The 16,794-nt window shown below is 62.9% G+C and overlaps 1 protein-coding gene across 1 annotated transcript; it reads right to left on the reverse strand.

Annotated features, from left to right (window-relative positions):
- Positions 1-1,341: 1,341 nt before the first annotated feature.
- EFNA2 (ephrin A2) lies at positions 1,342-16,354 on the reverse strand. Its single transcript, XM_007994591.3, has 4 exons — positions 16,181-16,354; positions 6,449-6,762; positions 3,688-3,753; positions 1,342-2,775 (listed from the first exon to the last, which is right to left on the reverse strand). Exons 1-4 carry the CDS (start codon positions 16,318-16,320, stop codon positions 2,654-2,656), a joined length of 642 nt encoding a protein of 213 aa, XP_007992782.1. The 5' UTR covers positions 16,321-16,354; the 3' UTR covers positions 1,342-2,653.
- Between the last annotated feature and the right edge of the window lie 440 nt (positions 16,355-16,794).

Consider the following 16,794-nt stretch of genomic DNA (forward strand, 5'->3'; position numbering starts at 1 on the left):
GTCTCCTCCCTCCATCCTCCCAGCCGCCCCTCCCAGCCCTAAGTGGGCTGTTGCTACTTCCCAGAGAGGGAAACTGAGGCCCATGGATGACTATGAAGGATACAGGCCCTATAAAATGCTCATCCCAAGGCCTGATCCCAAAACCATGCACATAACTAATGAATCAGGTTCGCAGCTCTGGGGATCCCCAGACATTCCTCAAAGCCGCACCCCCCTCCCCGGTAGACTCCAGACCCACCTCTAAATTGTTATTATTTTATGATTATTATTACTATTATTTGAGGCAGGGTCTTGCTTTGTTGCTCAAGCTGGAGTGCAGTGGTGTGATCATAGCTCCCTGAAGCCTCCACCTTCCGGGCTCAAGCCATCCTCCCACCTCAGCCTCCACCTTCCAGGTTCAAGCCATCCTCCCACCTCAGCCTCCACCTTCCGGGCTCAAGCCATCCTCCCACCTCAGCCTCCACCTTCCGGGCTCAAGCCATCCTCCCACCTCAGCCTCCACCTTCCGGGCTCAAGCCATCCTCCCACCTCAGCCTCCACCTTCCGGGCTCAAGCCATCCTCCCACCTCAGCCTCCACCTTCCGGGCTCAAGCCATCCTCCCACCTCAGCCTCCACCTTCCGGGCTCAAGCCATCCTCCCACCTCAGCCTCCACCTTCCGGGCTCAAGCCATCCTCCCACCTCAGCCTCCACCTTCCGGGCTCAAGCCATCCTCCCACCTCAGCCTCCACCTTCCGGGCTCAAGCCATCCTCCCACCTCAGCCTCCACCTTCTGGGCTCAAGCCATCCTCCCACCTCAGCCTCCACCTTCTGGGCTCAAGCCATCCTCCCACCTCAGCCTCCACCTTCCGGGCTCAAGCCATCCTCCCACCTCAGCCTCCACCTTCCAGGCTCAAGCCATCCTCCCACTTCAGCGTCCCAAGCAGCTGGATCTACAGTCTTGCACCACCACGCCGAGCTAATATTTTCTTCGTTTTTGAGACAGAGTTTTGCTCTGTCACCCAGGCTGGAGTGCAAAGGCATAATCTCAGCTCACTGCAACCTCCGCCTCCTGGGTTCAAGGGATTCTCCTACCTCAGCCTCCTGAGTAGCTAAGATGACAGGTGTGCACCACCTCACCTGGCTTTTTTTTTTTTTTTTTTTCATATTTTTAGTAGAGACGGGGTTTCACCATATTGGCCAGGCTGGTTTCGAACTCCTGACCTCAAGTGATCCGCCCGCCTTGGCCTCCCAAAGTGCTGTGATCACAGGAGTAAACCACCACGCCCGGCGTCCACCACCAAATCAGGAATGCAAAACTCTCCTTCAAGTAGGGCAAGGCCCCCACATACGGACACGCGCGTTTGAGGTTTATGCTCATTTTATTATAAAAAAATACAGAATCCAAAGTTGATTGTGACGGGAAGAGGGGAGGCCCGGTCGCCAGCTCCAGGCCTGGCAACGTGGCCCGCCCCGCCAACCCCCTACAAAAGCCCTCTTCCCACCCACCACCACCGGGCGTGCCTCGAGCCGCCGGCCGGCAGCCGTACACAATATATATTTATATATTATATAAAACACAGAATCAGGAAAGGCGGGTAGAAATATGAAATCCGTATAAATGCGTTGTTTCCTTCATTAAAGTGTCTTCCGGGAGGTGTTTCTTGTTTTTTGGTAGTGGTTCCCTCCCTTTTGTCCTTTTTTCTTTTTCTTAGAAACATTATCAGGTCACAGAGTTGAGGGAGGGGCTCTGACAGACGAAACGAGCTTATTGCAAAGTGCAGCTTCTACTCTAAAAGTCCACCCCACCCCCCCACCAAAATAAAAGACCCCCTAAGAAGGGCTGAAGAAACATAAATGGTCCAGTCCGTCCTCAGGATTACATGGAAAATAAAATCACAGTTTGCACTTGCTGGCTCTATTTACAGGAACAGAAGGTCTTCTCGACGTCGGAGAGGACCGTGTGAGGCGGTGGGGATGGACAGGGGGCTGTTTGCATCGGCCTAAGACACGGGGGGGACTGTGATTCCGAAGGGCCAGCGCCCTGGGGCCAAACACTGGCTGGGAGGAAATTACCAGGAGGATACGGGTGGGCGATGGGGTATGAGGGCCCCCCCAACCACAATTAGGGGTGCTCACCACGCACCCCTTCCGGCTCAGACTCACCCAACCTGGAGCACCAGGGGGGACCGTGGTGGGCTGCAGCCAGAGCCCCACAAGTGGGGTGCAGAGCAGAGAGGAGCAGCTGTGTTCCCAACCCCACGTTCCGCGTTCCCCTCCCCCAGGCCGGGGCACAGGGACCCCGCCCCGCTGCAATGGCAGGGAATAAATTAAATTAAAAACTCAAGTCTTTTTGATCCAACCATGAAAAATACACTAAAAAAAAAAAAATTGCCAAGAGGTTCCCGGGTTCTCCGTCACCCCAGAGGAGATGGCTTGGCCAGGGGCTGCAACACCCCAGCCCCTCGGGCCTCGGGGGGGGCTCTTGGTCCTCCCTGAGGGCTGGTCCTGGGGCGGGTGGATGGCCCCTGCCCGGCGGGGGCAGCACCAGTGGAGGGAGAAGCAGCGTCTCTATTTGGTCTCAGAGGCGGGGGCCACAGCTGGGTCTGGAGGGCCGAGGTCAGGCGGTCCAGGTGGGGCCGTCCAGGCAGGGCCGGCGTCCTGCGGGGCTGGGACTAGGAACCCAGGAGGGTCCAGAGCAGGGGGATGGTGATGAGGAAGAGGCGGCAGCCGCCTAGGCTGCTGCATGAGTTATTGCTGGTGAAGATCGGCTCAGGAGGTTCATACAGGGTCTCATCTGGGGGTGGCAGAGACAGCACGCTCAGCGGCGGCCCGAACCCCACTCGGCTGCTCCCGACGTGCCGCCCAGCCTCAGGGTGCACATCTGCCCACCGGGCTCAAAAGCCCAGCAGGCAGGCCCTCGGCTCCCTCTTGGTGCCATCCCTGATGCCCACTCTCCAGGCAAAGTCACTTGGTCTCAAGTGGGGGACCTGGCTGTTGAATTCAACATTCACTCTTTAATTTTTGTTTGTATGATTATTATTATCGTTATTATTATTATTATTATCGTTATTATTATTATTATTATTCGAGACGGAGTCTCACTATCGCCAGGCTGGAGGGCAGTGGCACTATCGGGGCTCACTACAACCTCCACCTCCCGGGTTCAAGCGATTCTCCTGCCTCAGCCTCCTGAGTAGCTGGGACTACAGGCACACGCCACCACGCCCATCTACTTTTTGTATTTTTAGTAGAGACGGCGTTTCACCATGTTGGCCAGGATGGTCTCCATCTCTTGACCTTGTGATCCACCCGCCTCAGCCTCCCAAAGTGCTGGGATTACAGGCGTGAGCCACCGTGCCCGGCATGCTTTGTTTTTTAGAGACAGAGTCTTGCTCTGTCACCCAGGCTGGAGTGCAGCGGCGTGATCTCGGCTCACTGCAGCCTCAGCCTCCTGGGCTCAAGTGATTCTCTCACCTCAGCCTCCCAATGTGCTGAGATTACAGGTGTGAGCCACTGAGTTCAGCCAACCTTCACTCTTGGAGGTATGACATATTTGTAAGATGGGGAAATCGAGGCTGGGGCAAGGCAGGGCAAGATGGGGAAACCCGAGGGCCCCTGTCCTGGCTCTTCTGAACATTCACTGTTTCTGTGAGTTTAGGACACAGGGGTGGGGGCCCGGATCCTGCCCGTTCCCCTGAGCACTTACTGGTGGGCCGCACATACACCTTCAGTCGTAGGCAGGGCCGGTCCACAGCATTAGGAGGCGTGGCCGCTAGAAGAGAGGGGATGGGGATGAGTGGGGAAGTGGCTCTTGGTGCCTGAGACCTCCTGGGGCTGTACTCCCTTCCTCACCTTGGTGAATCAACCCTAACCCCAGGTGGAGAGCCACCCATAAAACTCCTACTCGTACATCAAAGCCCCAGACACAATGCCCCCTGTTTCCCAGCAGTCTCCTGTACATTCGCCCTGCCTCTCCCTCTGTCCAATCCTGACTCCAAAACCTGGGGGTGTCTGTGTTTTTGTTCTGCTCTGCCTCACCCCAGGGCAGCACAGGGTGAGCTCAGAAAATGATGTATTTGTTTTCAAGCAATCAACAAAGAGGTGATGTATTAATAGTCAAATGATTGACCTGGCAATCATTTGATTGACCAAGCAGAGATTGACCAAATCTCTGTCCTCTGAGAGCCTGTGGACAAGTCGCTCCCTTTCTGGGCCTCGCCTGGCAACACATTAGAGTCTCTGGGAAATTGTGTGTGTGTGTGTGTGTGTGTGTGTGTGTGTATGATGGAGTTTTGCTCTTGTCGCCCAGGCTGGAGTGCAATGGCGTGACCTCAGCTCACTGCAACCTCCGCCTCCCGGGTTCAAGTGATTCTCCTGCCTCAGCCTCCCAAGCAACTAGGATTACAAATGTGTGCCACCATGCCTGGCTAATTTTTGTATTTTTAGTAGAGACGAGGTTTCACCATGTTGGCCAGGCTGGTCTTGAACTCCTGACCTCAGGTGATCCGCCTGCCTCGGCAGCCCAAAGTGCTGGGATTACAGGCATGAGCCCCTGCATCTGGCCGGGAAAGATTATTCCCATATGGTTCTTATGCCCAAAATTCCAGCATCACTGCCCCCTGCTTCTGGGCCCACAGAAGCCTCCTGGCGTGCAGTGGGGGCATCAGCAAGCATCAGGAGAGGAAGAAAAGGATGCCTGAAGCCAGGGCCACTGGGGTGTGCACACGTGTGGACAATTGAACAGGGGTGGGTCCACGTGCACGCACACATGGATGTGGTCTTGCTGTCTCTGCCGGGCCCAGGGCCCCCAACGGCCTGGTTCTCACGGCCACCACCTCTGCCTGCCCCCTAGAAGCCCCTCACACTGGAAGATGAAGATAAAAAGCACATAATAAAAATAACATTCGTCACAGAGATAAGACGAATAATTACAATAATTATCTTTATGAAACTGCCGTCTCAGAAAGAAAAACATAATTTTTCTTATATTATGGGGACTTAATTTAAACACCTTCCCCCATTCCCTGACCTGCTTCTTCCCTGAATTAAAAGGGAAAAATCCAACTAGAGCAGACAAAGGAGGCGATGCGGCCTTGTAAAGTTTGATTTCACACAGCAGGAGCTGGGTGTCGAGGCACTGGTCCCCCTGCAGCCTGGGGACACAGACCTCAGATCCCCCACCCCACTCCCCATCCCTCAGGCCCCGAGATGCTGAGAAGCCAGGTTCCCCACTCCACGGGAATCCCTCAGTCTCGGTGCCACGGCGGAAGCCACCAGTGTGAAGCCATCATCTCTATCTCAGGTGGGCAGTGGCTGGACCCCACATTCCCCACCAAGGTCACAGATATCATGGCCAAGCAGGACCGGGACTCTGAATGGCACTGCTGTGTTCCCCACCTGCCGTTGGCCTTTCATGGGGACGAAAAGGCCGTCTTGGGACCCTCTGATGAGCAGCAGGGACCGGCAGCCTCCCTAAGCCCAGCCCACCATGGGGTCCTGCAGGTGTGAAACTCCCCAAGGCTGCTGCTACCTAACTTTCAGATGAAGACCCCACGGTCCTCAGGGATTCTCCAAGCCTGGCATGGGTCCTGGGGAGATGCGGGGGTGGGTGCGGGGTGGGGAGGACCTGAGACCCCTACCCAGTCTGGGTGCGGCTGGTGCTGCAGAGGTCCTGTGGGGTTTTTTCTTCTTTTAAAGACAAGGTCTCACTCTGCCATCCAGGCTGGAGTGCAGTGGAGTGACCAGAGCTCATGCACTCCCTCGCACAGGTGGGACCACAGGCCCAAGTCACCATGCCAGGCTAACTGGTTTTATGCTTTTGTAGAGGAAAGGTCTCCCTAGGTTGTCCACGCTGGTCTCAAACTCGTGGCCTCAAGTGATCCTCCCGCCTAGGCCTCCCAAAGTGCTGGTATTGCAGGAGTAAGCCCCAGCACCCAGCCGAGCTGTGGCTTCCACCATGCTCCCCTCCCCTGCTGGGCTCTGGATGCCTCAGTTTCCCTCCTCATTGGGCTGGGGCACGGGCACCCTGGTCTTGCTGTCGGGAGGGTGAGACACGTCTATTGGTCCAACCGCCAAGAAGTGGTCTGAGCTGTAGGCCTGAGGTCACAATAGTGCAGCCTCAGTCCCCATCCAAGCCTCAGTTTCCCCATCTGCAACGAGGGACGAGGACAGTCCTAGCCTCCTGGGATGGTTGGGAGGATGGCGGGTCCATCATGCACTTGACACCTTGGGGGTCAGTGGCCAGCGCCGGCCGCGTCCCCACTCTGCTGCCCCGCCCACTCCCCTGCCCCACCCCGCTGCCCCGCCCACTCCGCGGTCCCACCCCACGGTCCCGCCCACTCCGCGGCCCCACCCCGCGGCCCCGCCCACCCCTGCACCGCCCACTCCCCAGCCCCACCCCACGGTCCCGCCCACTCCCCGGCCCCACCCCCGCGGCCCCCCGGCAGCCCCGGCCCGACCCCACTTACAGATGTAGTAATACTCGTGGCCGGGCCGGAACTCGAAGCCCAGGGAGAAGGGCGTGAAGAGCTGGAACTTCTCCGAGAACTTGAGCGGCCCCCCGGGCGCGGCGGGCCGGTTGCACTCCCAGCGCTTGAAGCCGCGCTGGCGGTGGTCGCAGGAGGCGTGGCCCTCGCCGTTGACCATGTACAGCACGTAGTGCTCCATGCGCTCGGCCGGCGGCAGCGGCGCCCCGTAGTGCGGGCAGTAGATGTCCAGGTAATCGTTGATGCTCACCTCCACCGTGTAGCCCCCGCCGTCGTCCCCCTCGCCTGCGTGGAACCTGCGGGGACGGGGCGGCCAGAGGTCAGCGCCGGGAGCGAGGAACGGGACACGGGTTAGGGTGCGCGGGGAGGGCCGGGGTCAGGGGGCAGAAGCACTGGGGACGGGTCAGGGTGCGCGGGGAGGGCCGGGGTCAGGGGGCAGAAGCACTGGGGACGGGTCAGGGTGCGCGGGGAGGGCCGGGGTCAGGATCACGGGGGGATGGATCAGGGTGCATGGGCAGGGTCAGGGGTCAGGAGCACGGGGGACGGGTAAGGGTGCGCCAGGGTGGCTGGGGTCAGGGGACAGGAGCACGAGGGACGGGTCAGGGTGCGCGGGGAGGGCCGGGGTCAGGAGCACGGGGCATGGATCAGGGTGCATGGGCAGGCTCAGGGGTCAGGAGCACGAGGGACGGGTCAGGGTGCGCGGAGAGGGCCGGGGTCAGGGGGCAGAAGCACTGGGGACGGGTCAGGGTGCGCGGAGAGGGACGGGTCAGGGAACAGGTGCACGAGGAAGTCAGGCCGGGGAATGGGGGAGGGTCAGTTCGCAAGGTGGACTCAGCCTGGGGCCCTGAATGGTGATAGCGGCCAGCAGGTGGAGTTGCACACCCCGGTCACGGCGGGCTTTAAGGTTGGGAGCCAATGGTCTCTTGCCTGGCACTGCCCCCCACCTCCTGCCTCAGTGTCCCCAACAGCCCCACGGCAGGGCCAGCAGCGAGGCGGGTGTCCAGGCGGGTGACATCTGGACCCCTGGGTGCAAAGGGCCGGCGTGGGGTTCCTGACTCCGGGCCTCTGCACAAGCTGTCCCTCCACTAAGAATTCCCTCTCCAGAAACTTAGCATCTACCTAACATGCTTAACATCTGTGCCGCCTCCTCCAGGCAGCCCCCAGCCCTGCTTTCCTTCTGCACTCCCGCCTGTTGAGAAGGATGGGGGCAGCGTGGGGGACACAAGTCGGGCGTTCCAGCTCGCTCTGGGGCAAGCTCTGCCCCCACCGTGGCCTCAGTTTCCCCAAAGAGAATCCCTTGATGTGAAGAATCCCTCCACCCTCCTCTCAGCACCCCCAAAGTTCCACCCGCCACACACACCCCCCCACCGCAGCCCCCCAGAGTTCCACCTGCCGCCCAGTTTGGAGGCATCCTGGGTTCCACTCCCAGCCCCAACCCTGCCCTCCTGTGTGACCCTGTGAGCCCCACACCACCCCGCTCCTATCTGGAACCCAGAAACCTCCTGAGCCCCGAGCCCCGGAATCCGGCGGCCTCCTGGTCTCCCTCCTGGGTGCCTGTGCTCCTGACACCTCAGTCCCCTAGCCCTGCCTCCAAGCCTTTGCCCTGAGGTCCCCCAGATGCAGCCCACAGGCCCCTTCCTCCAGGGAGCCCCCTGACCCAGCCTCGTCTGTGAGGATAGAGGTCAGTCGAGGGAGGGACCGGCGGCTCCCCTTCTCTCACTGCCTCAGGCGATGGTGGCAGGAGCCCTTAGATCTCCCGGCTGTGGTCCCCAGGGTCCCTGTCATGTAACCGGCGGCCTGGACCAAGCGGGGCACCAGGGGGGCCCTGAGAGGGGCTTATTAGCACATAAAAGACCTGAACAGGGAGGAATGGGGGGTCCCCCACACCGCTCCTGCCTCCTCCTTCCCTGCACAGGCAGGGGAAACTGAGGCCCCATCAGAGTTGGCAGCACATGGGCGCAGGCTGCTCCAATCCCAGCCCTGGCACTGCCTCTGGGCCTGGCACAGCCGCCACCACCCTGGTCTGCAGGGGTGAGTCCACCACCGGCCCCACGCCGGGTGCACTAATTGGCACAGCAGCTCGAGAGAGGTTGGTGGGATTATCAGATGGCATCGGCCCGGCCCCCCGCCACCCCGAGATGCCGCGCCAGGCGGGGCTGAGGGTTCCTGGGTCTCCAGGGGTGAGAAGGGGCAGGCAGGCCTGCTCACTCGCACCTCAGTTTCCCCACTAGTGATCTGGCATGAAGATCTCCAGAGCAAAGAATTTCAAGGCGGGGGGGGGGGGGTGGAGGCGGTGAAGTCACCCTCCAGCCCTTCCCCACCTGGTTGGATTCGTCCAGGGACGGAGAGCTTCCCGGGCCTCCTTCATCCTTGTGGGCCCAGCACAGAGGACAGTGGGAGGGGGTGTCGCAGGGAAATCTCCCCAGGGAACCAGGCTTGGGGGGCAGGGGTCCGTCCAGGGCTTCGGAACCTTGCAGTTCTGGGCTAGGGTCTGGATTTGAGCCCTTGGGTCTGAGGCTCCCTTTCCCCTCTGTGCAGAAGGATGCTCCTCCCGGCTGTTGGACACTCGGGGTGCGTCCGCACAGATGCGGGGGCAGCCCCCAGACAGGCTCAGATGGAGACGACTTGACCTCGGCCCACCCCTCGGGCTACCCCATTGGCCGGCCGGGCACAGGCGTCTCATTGACCCGCTGGCCTCTTGGGCACGATCGATGCAGAAGCTGCTCCAGCCTTTTTGAAGTCATTTTCGTTCCTGCCTAGCCCAAGTGAAAGCCCATTGATCAGGCGGTCGATGGCAGCCAGGCTCAGCTCCCGCCTGGGACTGCCCGCACCCAGGTCACCCTGCAGGGGAGGCCTCCGTGGAGGAACCACAGGGACGTCTGGGCTCCCCACCGCCCTCTGGCCTCAGTTTCCCCTCCTGTCCCAGCAGTGATCCCCAGGGAGCCACATTCAACCCAAAAAAGGAACCTGGCTCCTAGCAGGAGCCTTCGTGAGACAGAGCAGCCTCGGAAGGTGGGCCCACAGCACCAGCCCTGTCGGTCCCCCTCTGGCCTCTTGGTTCCCGGATGGTGTCTGCTTCCCCCGTGTCTGACGCCACCGTGTTCTCTCCTCCCGTTTTGCCTTCGGTAAAACATCAGAGACCGAGGCTTCTGTGTGGCTGAGCGGCCGGGTGCCCAGGCCCCTCCAGGATGCAGTGAGGGTCTGCCAGGGCCCAGCCTCCCCATATCCCAAGCTCGCCCTTCTGAACGCAAAGCAGACCCTGTAACACGTCGGCAGCGGCTCAAACCCCTCCATCCATTCTTGATCCTCAGAATAAGATGTACACCCCTCCAGGCTTACATGGCACATCCGCTCCACCCTCCTCAGCCTCCTCTCCAAGACTCCTCCCTTCCAGCCACACCAGCCTCCCAGCTGTTCCCGTTCCCACCCAGGGCCTCTGCAGGTGCTGTTCCCACTGCCTGCAATGCTGTTCCCTGGGCCCTGCCCCATATCACATCTGATCCTTTACAGGGTTTGCTGTCTGAATCCTGGATCCTGAGGTTGGCCTCCTCTGTCCCTTCCCCAGGGCCCTACACGGGCCCTGCATACAGTGGCACTCAATATGTGTTTCTTGCCTGAACGAGTGAATTAAAAAGGTCAGAAGGCGAGGACTTTGAAATGCCAGAGTTGTCGGCAGCACCCCGCAGGTGTGTGTGTTGGGGGGCAGGTCCTAGGGGAACCCCCATCCCCAGCTCTGGCTGCCGGCGTGGGGCCATTTGTTTCCCTTTGCGTCTCTGAAATAGCGGCGGCCTTGCTGTGTTGGCATTCCCGGTTCCAAGTTGGCGAGCGAGCCTGAGGCGGGCGCGTTGCCCCTGTTCAGGGTGGCGCCTGCAGCGGGGAGGGGGCCCCCACCCCAAAACCGCGCCTGGGGAGAGGCAGACAAAGCCTTAGCTTCCTCCATTAGTGATAAAGCCTCCATATGCAAATCCTCTCTGGGAGCAGCAGAGAGAGACTGAAATTCTCACTAAGGGGTTAATGACTGAATTGGGATTTTTCCCAGACAGAGCGGGGTGGCAGCTTTTACTCCTCCAGGTTCCCTCTGCCGGGCCACACCTTCCCCCCACGCTCGCTCAACCTGCGGGTGCCAAAGTCCACGCCTCCAGGCAGCCCTCCAGGCCCCAGGCAGAGCCTCACCCAGGCAGAGCATCACCCTGCTGCCCACCCGGGTGGGCCTCCCGGCTGTCACCCTCTTCCAGCAAGCGGCCTGGAGCTAATTAGCTCCAATCGGGCAATTGTCAAGTCATTAGACACTAATAGCTAAGCGACTAATTAGGAATCTCACCCAGAACTGGGTTGGGGGTGGGCTGGGCCGCCTTCCAGGACTGGAAACTGAGGCAGCGGTGTGGCCGGCAGCCAGGACCCCGTGGGTGGGCAGGTGGACGCCTGCGCCCGTCCCCATCTCTCTTCCAGGGTAGAGCAGCTCCCGGGGAGGCCCAGGCCAGCCAGATGAGCAGGCAGCCTGGGTCCTGAGGCCCAGCGTGGGGCTGAGGTCGCCCATCCCCTCCTGCCACCCCCAGCAAGACCTGCTAGGATGACAGCACCCACACCAGCAACCACAGCTGGCTTTTCCAGGAACCAGAGATGTCCCCCGTGACTGAGGGCTGGCGCTTTTCCTCCTGCCCAGGACCCGGGTGGGACCTGAATGGAAATCAGTCCCCAGGATGGTGCAGGGTCTGCCTGAGAAAGGACAAGTATGGACTTGTGGTGCATGAGGGTAAACTGAGGCAGGGCCCTAGAAATGAAGCAAAAGAGGAAAAATGCAACCGGAGGGAAAGGTAGACCGGGCAGGGTCAGCCCCACCGGGGCCTCCATCACCGTGGGCGTGGGTGGCCTGGGTACAGAGTGCAGCGGGCACAGTTGCTGTCAGCCACCCACCTTCCGGCCCCTCCCAGGGCTGTTCCTGGCTCCTCCTGGGCCTGCCCCCAGGTGGGGACACCCTGGACTGTGCCCAACTTCCGGGTGGCCTTGGGTGAGTCACCATCTCTCAGGGTCTTGGCTGCTCTGTCCATAAAGTGGGGGCTACCGACTCACAGGGCAGGCGGACGAGGGATGCACTGAGATGGGGGGGGCGTCACTGAGTCTCTTGGCCAGACCTCACACCAGCCTGGTCTGGGAGCAGGCGTGGCACGAGCCCCCCCACCAGGGCCGGCTCGGCCACAGAGTTCAAACGCCTGCTTGAGGTTAAAGCAAAAACCCCGCCGGCTCGTCTGGTCCTCCGCAGGCTCCCAGCCGTGTGTCTGGGGCGACGGGTACGATGGGCACAGGGACGGGAGGGGCTCAGCCCTTCCCCCAGCAAGGTACAAAGCCCAGCTTTCCCTGAGGACCCATCTGCAAAAGAGGCCGGTCCCACACACAGGACCGCGGGGCAAGGCCTGGTGCATCCCGGTTCCTGAGGAGAGAAGCCGTGTCCCAGGGAACACACGGCCACCGGGGCAGGACCCTCGTGGATGACAGGGAGACCACCAGCTCCACAGAAACGCTGCCACCCAGACCCCCATGAATGCACAACCCGCTGCCTCCGCTGTGGCCCTGAGGGACCCACGTCGGGCCGGTCCCCTGCAGACCTGTGGAGACGTCAGCCCAGAGACAGGGGGAGGTCGAATCCCACTTCGTTCCCGAGCCCCCACCACAGAGCCTCTGTTCCCTTCTCTGCAAACGGAGGCCGCCCAGGGAGGCCCGAGGTGGAGGCGGAATCTTGGGCTACTCATGGCACCCCAGGATGCGCAGAGACGGGGAAGACCGAGACCCAAAGAGACTGTGAGACACAGAGACCATGGAGCCTCGGCAGAAACATCCTCCCCACCACAGGAGCTGCCTCGGTTTCCCCTCTGGGGAGGGGACGCTAAACCCCTGGGACCACCCTCGGGCCTTTGCCCGTCCACACAAGGCCCTATCAGAGGAGCTGCACCCTCCGCAGGGCTCCGTCACCCCTGCTTCACGGAGCAGGCCTAGGGGCTCCAGGCTGCTGAGCCACCTGCCCGACATCACGCCCAGAGAGTCTTGGCACCCCACGGCCTCCAGGACCCCATCCTCAGGCCCCGAACCCCCCAGGCCCACCGCCCGGCTCTCCTAGCCACCCCAGTGCCAAGTGGACCAGCTTCTCTCAAATAAAACAAAAAACCCTGATGCAGCAAAACACAGCATCACCCCCTTCAAAGCCGCCTCCCCCAGAGGCCGAGGGACGCCAGTGGAGCCACGGGGAGCAGGACGCCACATTCACCTTGGCCCTCTGCCGGCGGGCAGCTCCTCCCTCGGGGACCGAGCCCTCGCCCAGGTCACCATTTTCCAACTGGTGTTTGAGGGGAGCCTAGCTGCTGTCCACACCCGACGGCCACTGGGTCCGTGGGGAACCCCAGGAGGGTGGCCGAAGCCCAGAGATGCCCGGTGCGGGCAGGCGCCCACCCAGTGCCCGCAACCCAGTTCACATGGCTACAGATTTCCAATAAGAAGGTGAAGACTCCTGGGGACCGCAGGCCCCTGCGTCCACCCCGCTCTGAGGTTCAACGGCCGTCTGCACTTGGGCCCTGGTCCCATCCCCAGGGAAGGAGAGGGAGGGCCAGCAGCGGGGTTGCTGTGGACTGGGCCAGGGCCACCACTGCCCCCACACTGCAAGCCCTCTGACAGCCAGTGCTGCCCCCAGGCAGACACGCTTACATGCACCCCACACACAGACACGTACACACACCTGCACTCCATGCACAGACAAAATGCATGCATGCCACAGGCAGACACGCACAGGGACCTCGGACACTGCAGACGTTCTGTGCACGGGCACGCACATGCAAACATGGGTGCCACACACAGGCACACTCATGCACACACACGTACCTCATATGCAATCACACAGACACGTGCAAACACGCCAGAGCCGTGCCCTGTGGCTTCACGCAGCCTCCTGCCACACACAGACACATGTAACCTGCAGCCGGATATGACTCCAAGGCATACCTGCACACCACCTCCTCCCCTGCCCCACACGCAAACACACAGGAGCAGCCGTGGGAATGCACACGCAGTGTCGTGAGCAGGACGGGTGAGGGCAGCTGGCCAGGTCCAAGGCCTGGACGCCCCAGCCCAATGCGGCCCGGCTGGGAACAGGCCCAGAGACGCTTAGCTGCCAGCTCAGGTGTATCCAGCCCAGGTGGGGGGTGGTTCAGACAGATGCTGTGCAGTCACCAGTGGGGGTGGCAGGGCCGGCTGGCCAGACCACCGAACGGGGCCCCACCTTATAGCGGCTCAAGGAGGTGGGTGCGGGGCCCCCTGGGTGCAGGCAACGCACCTCACAGCAGGGAGAGTATGATGTGGGAACAGACCAGTCATTGCCTGGGCACAGGTGCCAGGCCAATGGGCAGAAGGGGCGGCTGGTGATGCTGTGGCACTGCCTGGGCCTGCGGGCCCATCAAGCACACGGAAGCACACGGTCCCGTGGTGCCCACATTGCTGTCTGCCCCCCATCGCAGCCTCCCCCATCTCCCAGTGCCTTTCTTAAGGCCCCTCTCAAAGACTCGGGGTCCCTGCATCCCCCACACATCTGCCCAACCCCATCATCCTTCCCCGGCCAGCCCAGCCTCATACAAGCCTGCTGGCTGATGCCACTCCTCTCCCCAGGCCGATGCCCCTCCACAGGGTCCCCTTGGATACGGAGGCCCAACGCCAACCCCTGCCATGCCTGACACCCCGCCACCCAGGCACAGGTCCCGGGCAAGTGCCCCTGGACACCATATCTGAAAACCGCAGAGACCCCCGATGTCGGCAACGAAGCCCCGATTCTGGCCGGATCCCGGCTTCCCGGGAAGGTGCTCACCCAGCCCTGGGCCCCACTGCAGGGTGTGGGCTCCGTCCCCAGCAACCCTGGACACTGAAGGAGGAGGCAGCCCTGGTGCTGCCCAGGTCGGCTGTTCGGACCAGCAAGGCCGTTCCCTCGGGCAGCGGTCTGAGCTGGGCAACCAGGTCAGACCCGGAGCAACAGGAGGTGGCTGGGCCAAGCCAGGCACTGGGGAGGTCATTTCCTTCCCCTGGCCGGGGGTCCTGCCTGCAGCCCGCAGCCTGCAGCCCTGTGGCAGGTGGGGCAGCAGGGCGGCCCTGGCGACCCCCTTCCTCCCCCGGTTCCCGGGTCCTCCTGTGTTTGGCGTTTGCTAGAACAAAGGACAGGCCATGCTGGGGAAGGGAGATTCCGAAGCTGAAACCAAAAACTTGGGCCAGGGAAGCGCTGCCCGCTGGACTCCCCGCACGGCCAGCGACAGCCTTAATCAAACCCACATGTGACCAGTACAGTGGGCGGCTCAGGGACCTGCTCTGAGGTGGGCCAGCCGTCCCCCAGTGGCCCAGGGTCCCTGCCCTCAGCCCCCAGGGGCCCGACCCGAGGCTGTCGACCATGGTGGGGGGTGGGCCTGTGCGTGTTCCCCACCCCCACGGCGGAACACGGGCCGCCCTTGTCCCCGAGCCCGCCTCAAAGAGGCCCGTTCATGCAACTTTCCTCCCGGGGACCGAGGACAGCAGGAGACAGCGGGGACAAGGAGGGATGGCGGGCTCCGGAGGGCAGCTGGGTCGGCACAGGAAGCGGCTGGAAAACGGAGAGAAAGTGACCAGTGGCGGGACAGTGAGGGGGCCGCCTCGGCCCCTGACATGCAGCTCTGCGCACCTTGGGAAGACGGTGACACCCTGAGTGCTGGGGCTGACTCCCTCCAGAGCCCCAGGACGCCCAAAGCCCTGGCTCCCATGGGACCCCCAGGGAAGCCGCAGCCTGCTCCCGTCTTGGAGACCCTGGGATGGCCCGGAGGGTTCTGCCGATGTCCAGGCCATGGCCAGGCCCCGGCAAACTTTTCTTGCTCTGACCAACGGGGGCTTCTCCTGTCCCCCACATTGTGCCTGGCCCGGACCTGGTTCGGAACATGGTGGCCTGCGGGAGGCGGGTGGGGCATCTGGGCCGGGCGTGGCAGGCAGGGCACTGGGCTACCTGGGTCCCGCCCCAAGTCCCCCCTTGCATGACCTTGAGCCAGCCCCTCATCCACTCTGCACCTCAGTTTCCCGGTCAGCACCCAGAGGACAGGAGACGACTCCATCCCACTGCCCCTCCCGGGGCTGACCCCAGCTCCCCGGCCCCTCAGTCTCCTTTCAAAGCTGGGCCCTTGGCCCCCTGGAGTGAAGCAGATGCTGGGTCCCGAGGGAGGGACACTCCAACTTCCCCAAGTTCATCTGGGGACCTGCGGGCAGGGCGCCCCCACAGATCCCTGGAGGGCCACAGTCCCCCACCTCCGGAGCCAAGGTCCCCAGGGATCCCCACCAAATGCGAAACCTAGGGGCTCCCCAGAGAGGCGGGTGGATCAGGGGTCCTCCAAGTCCAGGCAGGCAACTCAGGGGCTACCCGGCATCGGAGGGTGTCAGAGGGGTTCCCTAAACTCCAGGAGACGTCGGCGCTCTTGGGGATGTGGGACGCGAGTCCCCAAAGTCTGCAGGGCAATGGGGCGCCACGGGGGAGGCAGGTGCGAAAAGGGTGAGTCCCCCAAACTCCGGGGGGCCGAAACTCCCTGGGGGGCTCCCGCGGGAACCAGGCACCAGTATCCCGGCGGCGGCGCGCGTGTAGGGGGCGCCCGGAGCTCGGGGGGCGCGAGGCCAGGCGGGGCGTGGGGGACGTTGGGGGGTCTCCGGGCGCCCCCCGCGCGCGGCCGCGCTCACCTGGGGTTGCTGCGGTTCCAGTAGACGGCGTAGCGGTCTGAGTTGGCGCGGGCGGCGTCCTCGGCGCGCGCGAAGGGCGGCGGCGGCAGCGGTAACAGCAGGAGCAGCAGCGGGAGCAGCGGGCGCTGCGCGGGCGCCATGGCCCCGGTCCGGCCGCCGCGCTCGCTCTCCCGGCCGCCGCCTGCCAGCCGTCTCCGCCTCCTCCGCCGCCGCCGAGCGGGCGGGCGGAGGGCGGGCGGGAGGAGGGCGCGGCGGCGCTTGGAGATCCCCGGCCGCCCCCGCCTCCGCGCGCGCGACCTCGGGCGCCGAGAAGTCAGGCGGCGGCGGGGCGGGGCGCCGGGGTCGCCCCGGGCGCGGGACCCGGCCGCGCGGACTGTAGGAGCGCGGGCTGCCGCCGCCGCACCCGCCGGGGAGGGGCCCGGGCTCCGGCCTTTGTCCCGCCCGAGCGCCGGGAGGGCCGCGGGCGCCCCCTCCCGCCGTGCCCCAGCCGCACGGGGACTGGGCGGGGGTCTCCAGCCTGCGCCCGCCCCCTGCCCCGGCCCACCCCGTCGCAGGCTTATCCCCCGGGGCCTGCCCCAGCGACCCCGATTGTGCGCGCCCCCCGCCGGCATCCG

The sequence above is a fragment of the Chlorocebus sabaeus genome, chromosome 6, assembly GCF_047675955.1.
Source record: "Chlorocebus sabaeus isolate Y175 chromosome 6, mChlSab1.0.hap1, whole genome shotgun sequence".
Lineage (NCBI taxonomy): Eukaryota > Metazoa > Chordata > Mammalia > Primates > Cercopithecidae > Chlorocebus > Chlorocebus sabaeus.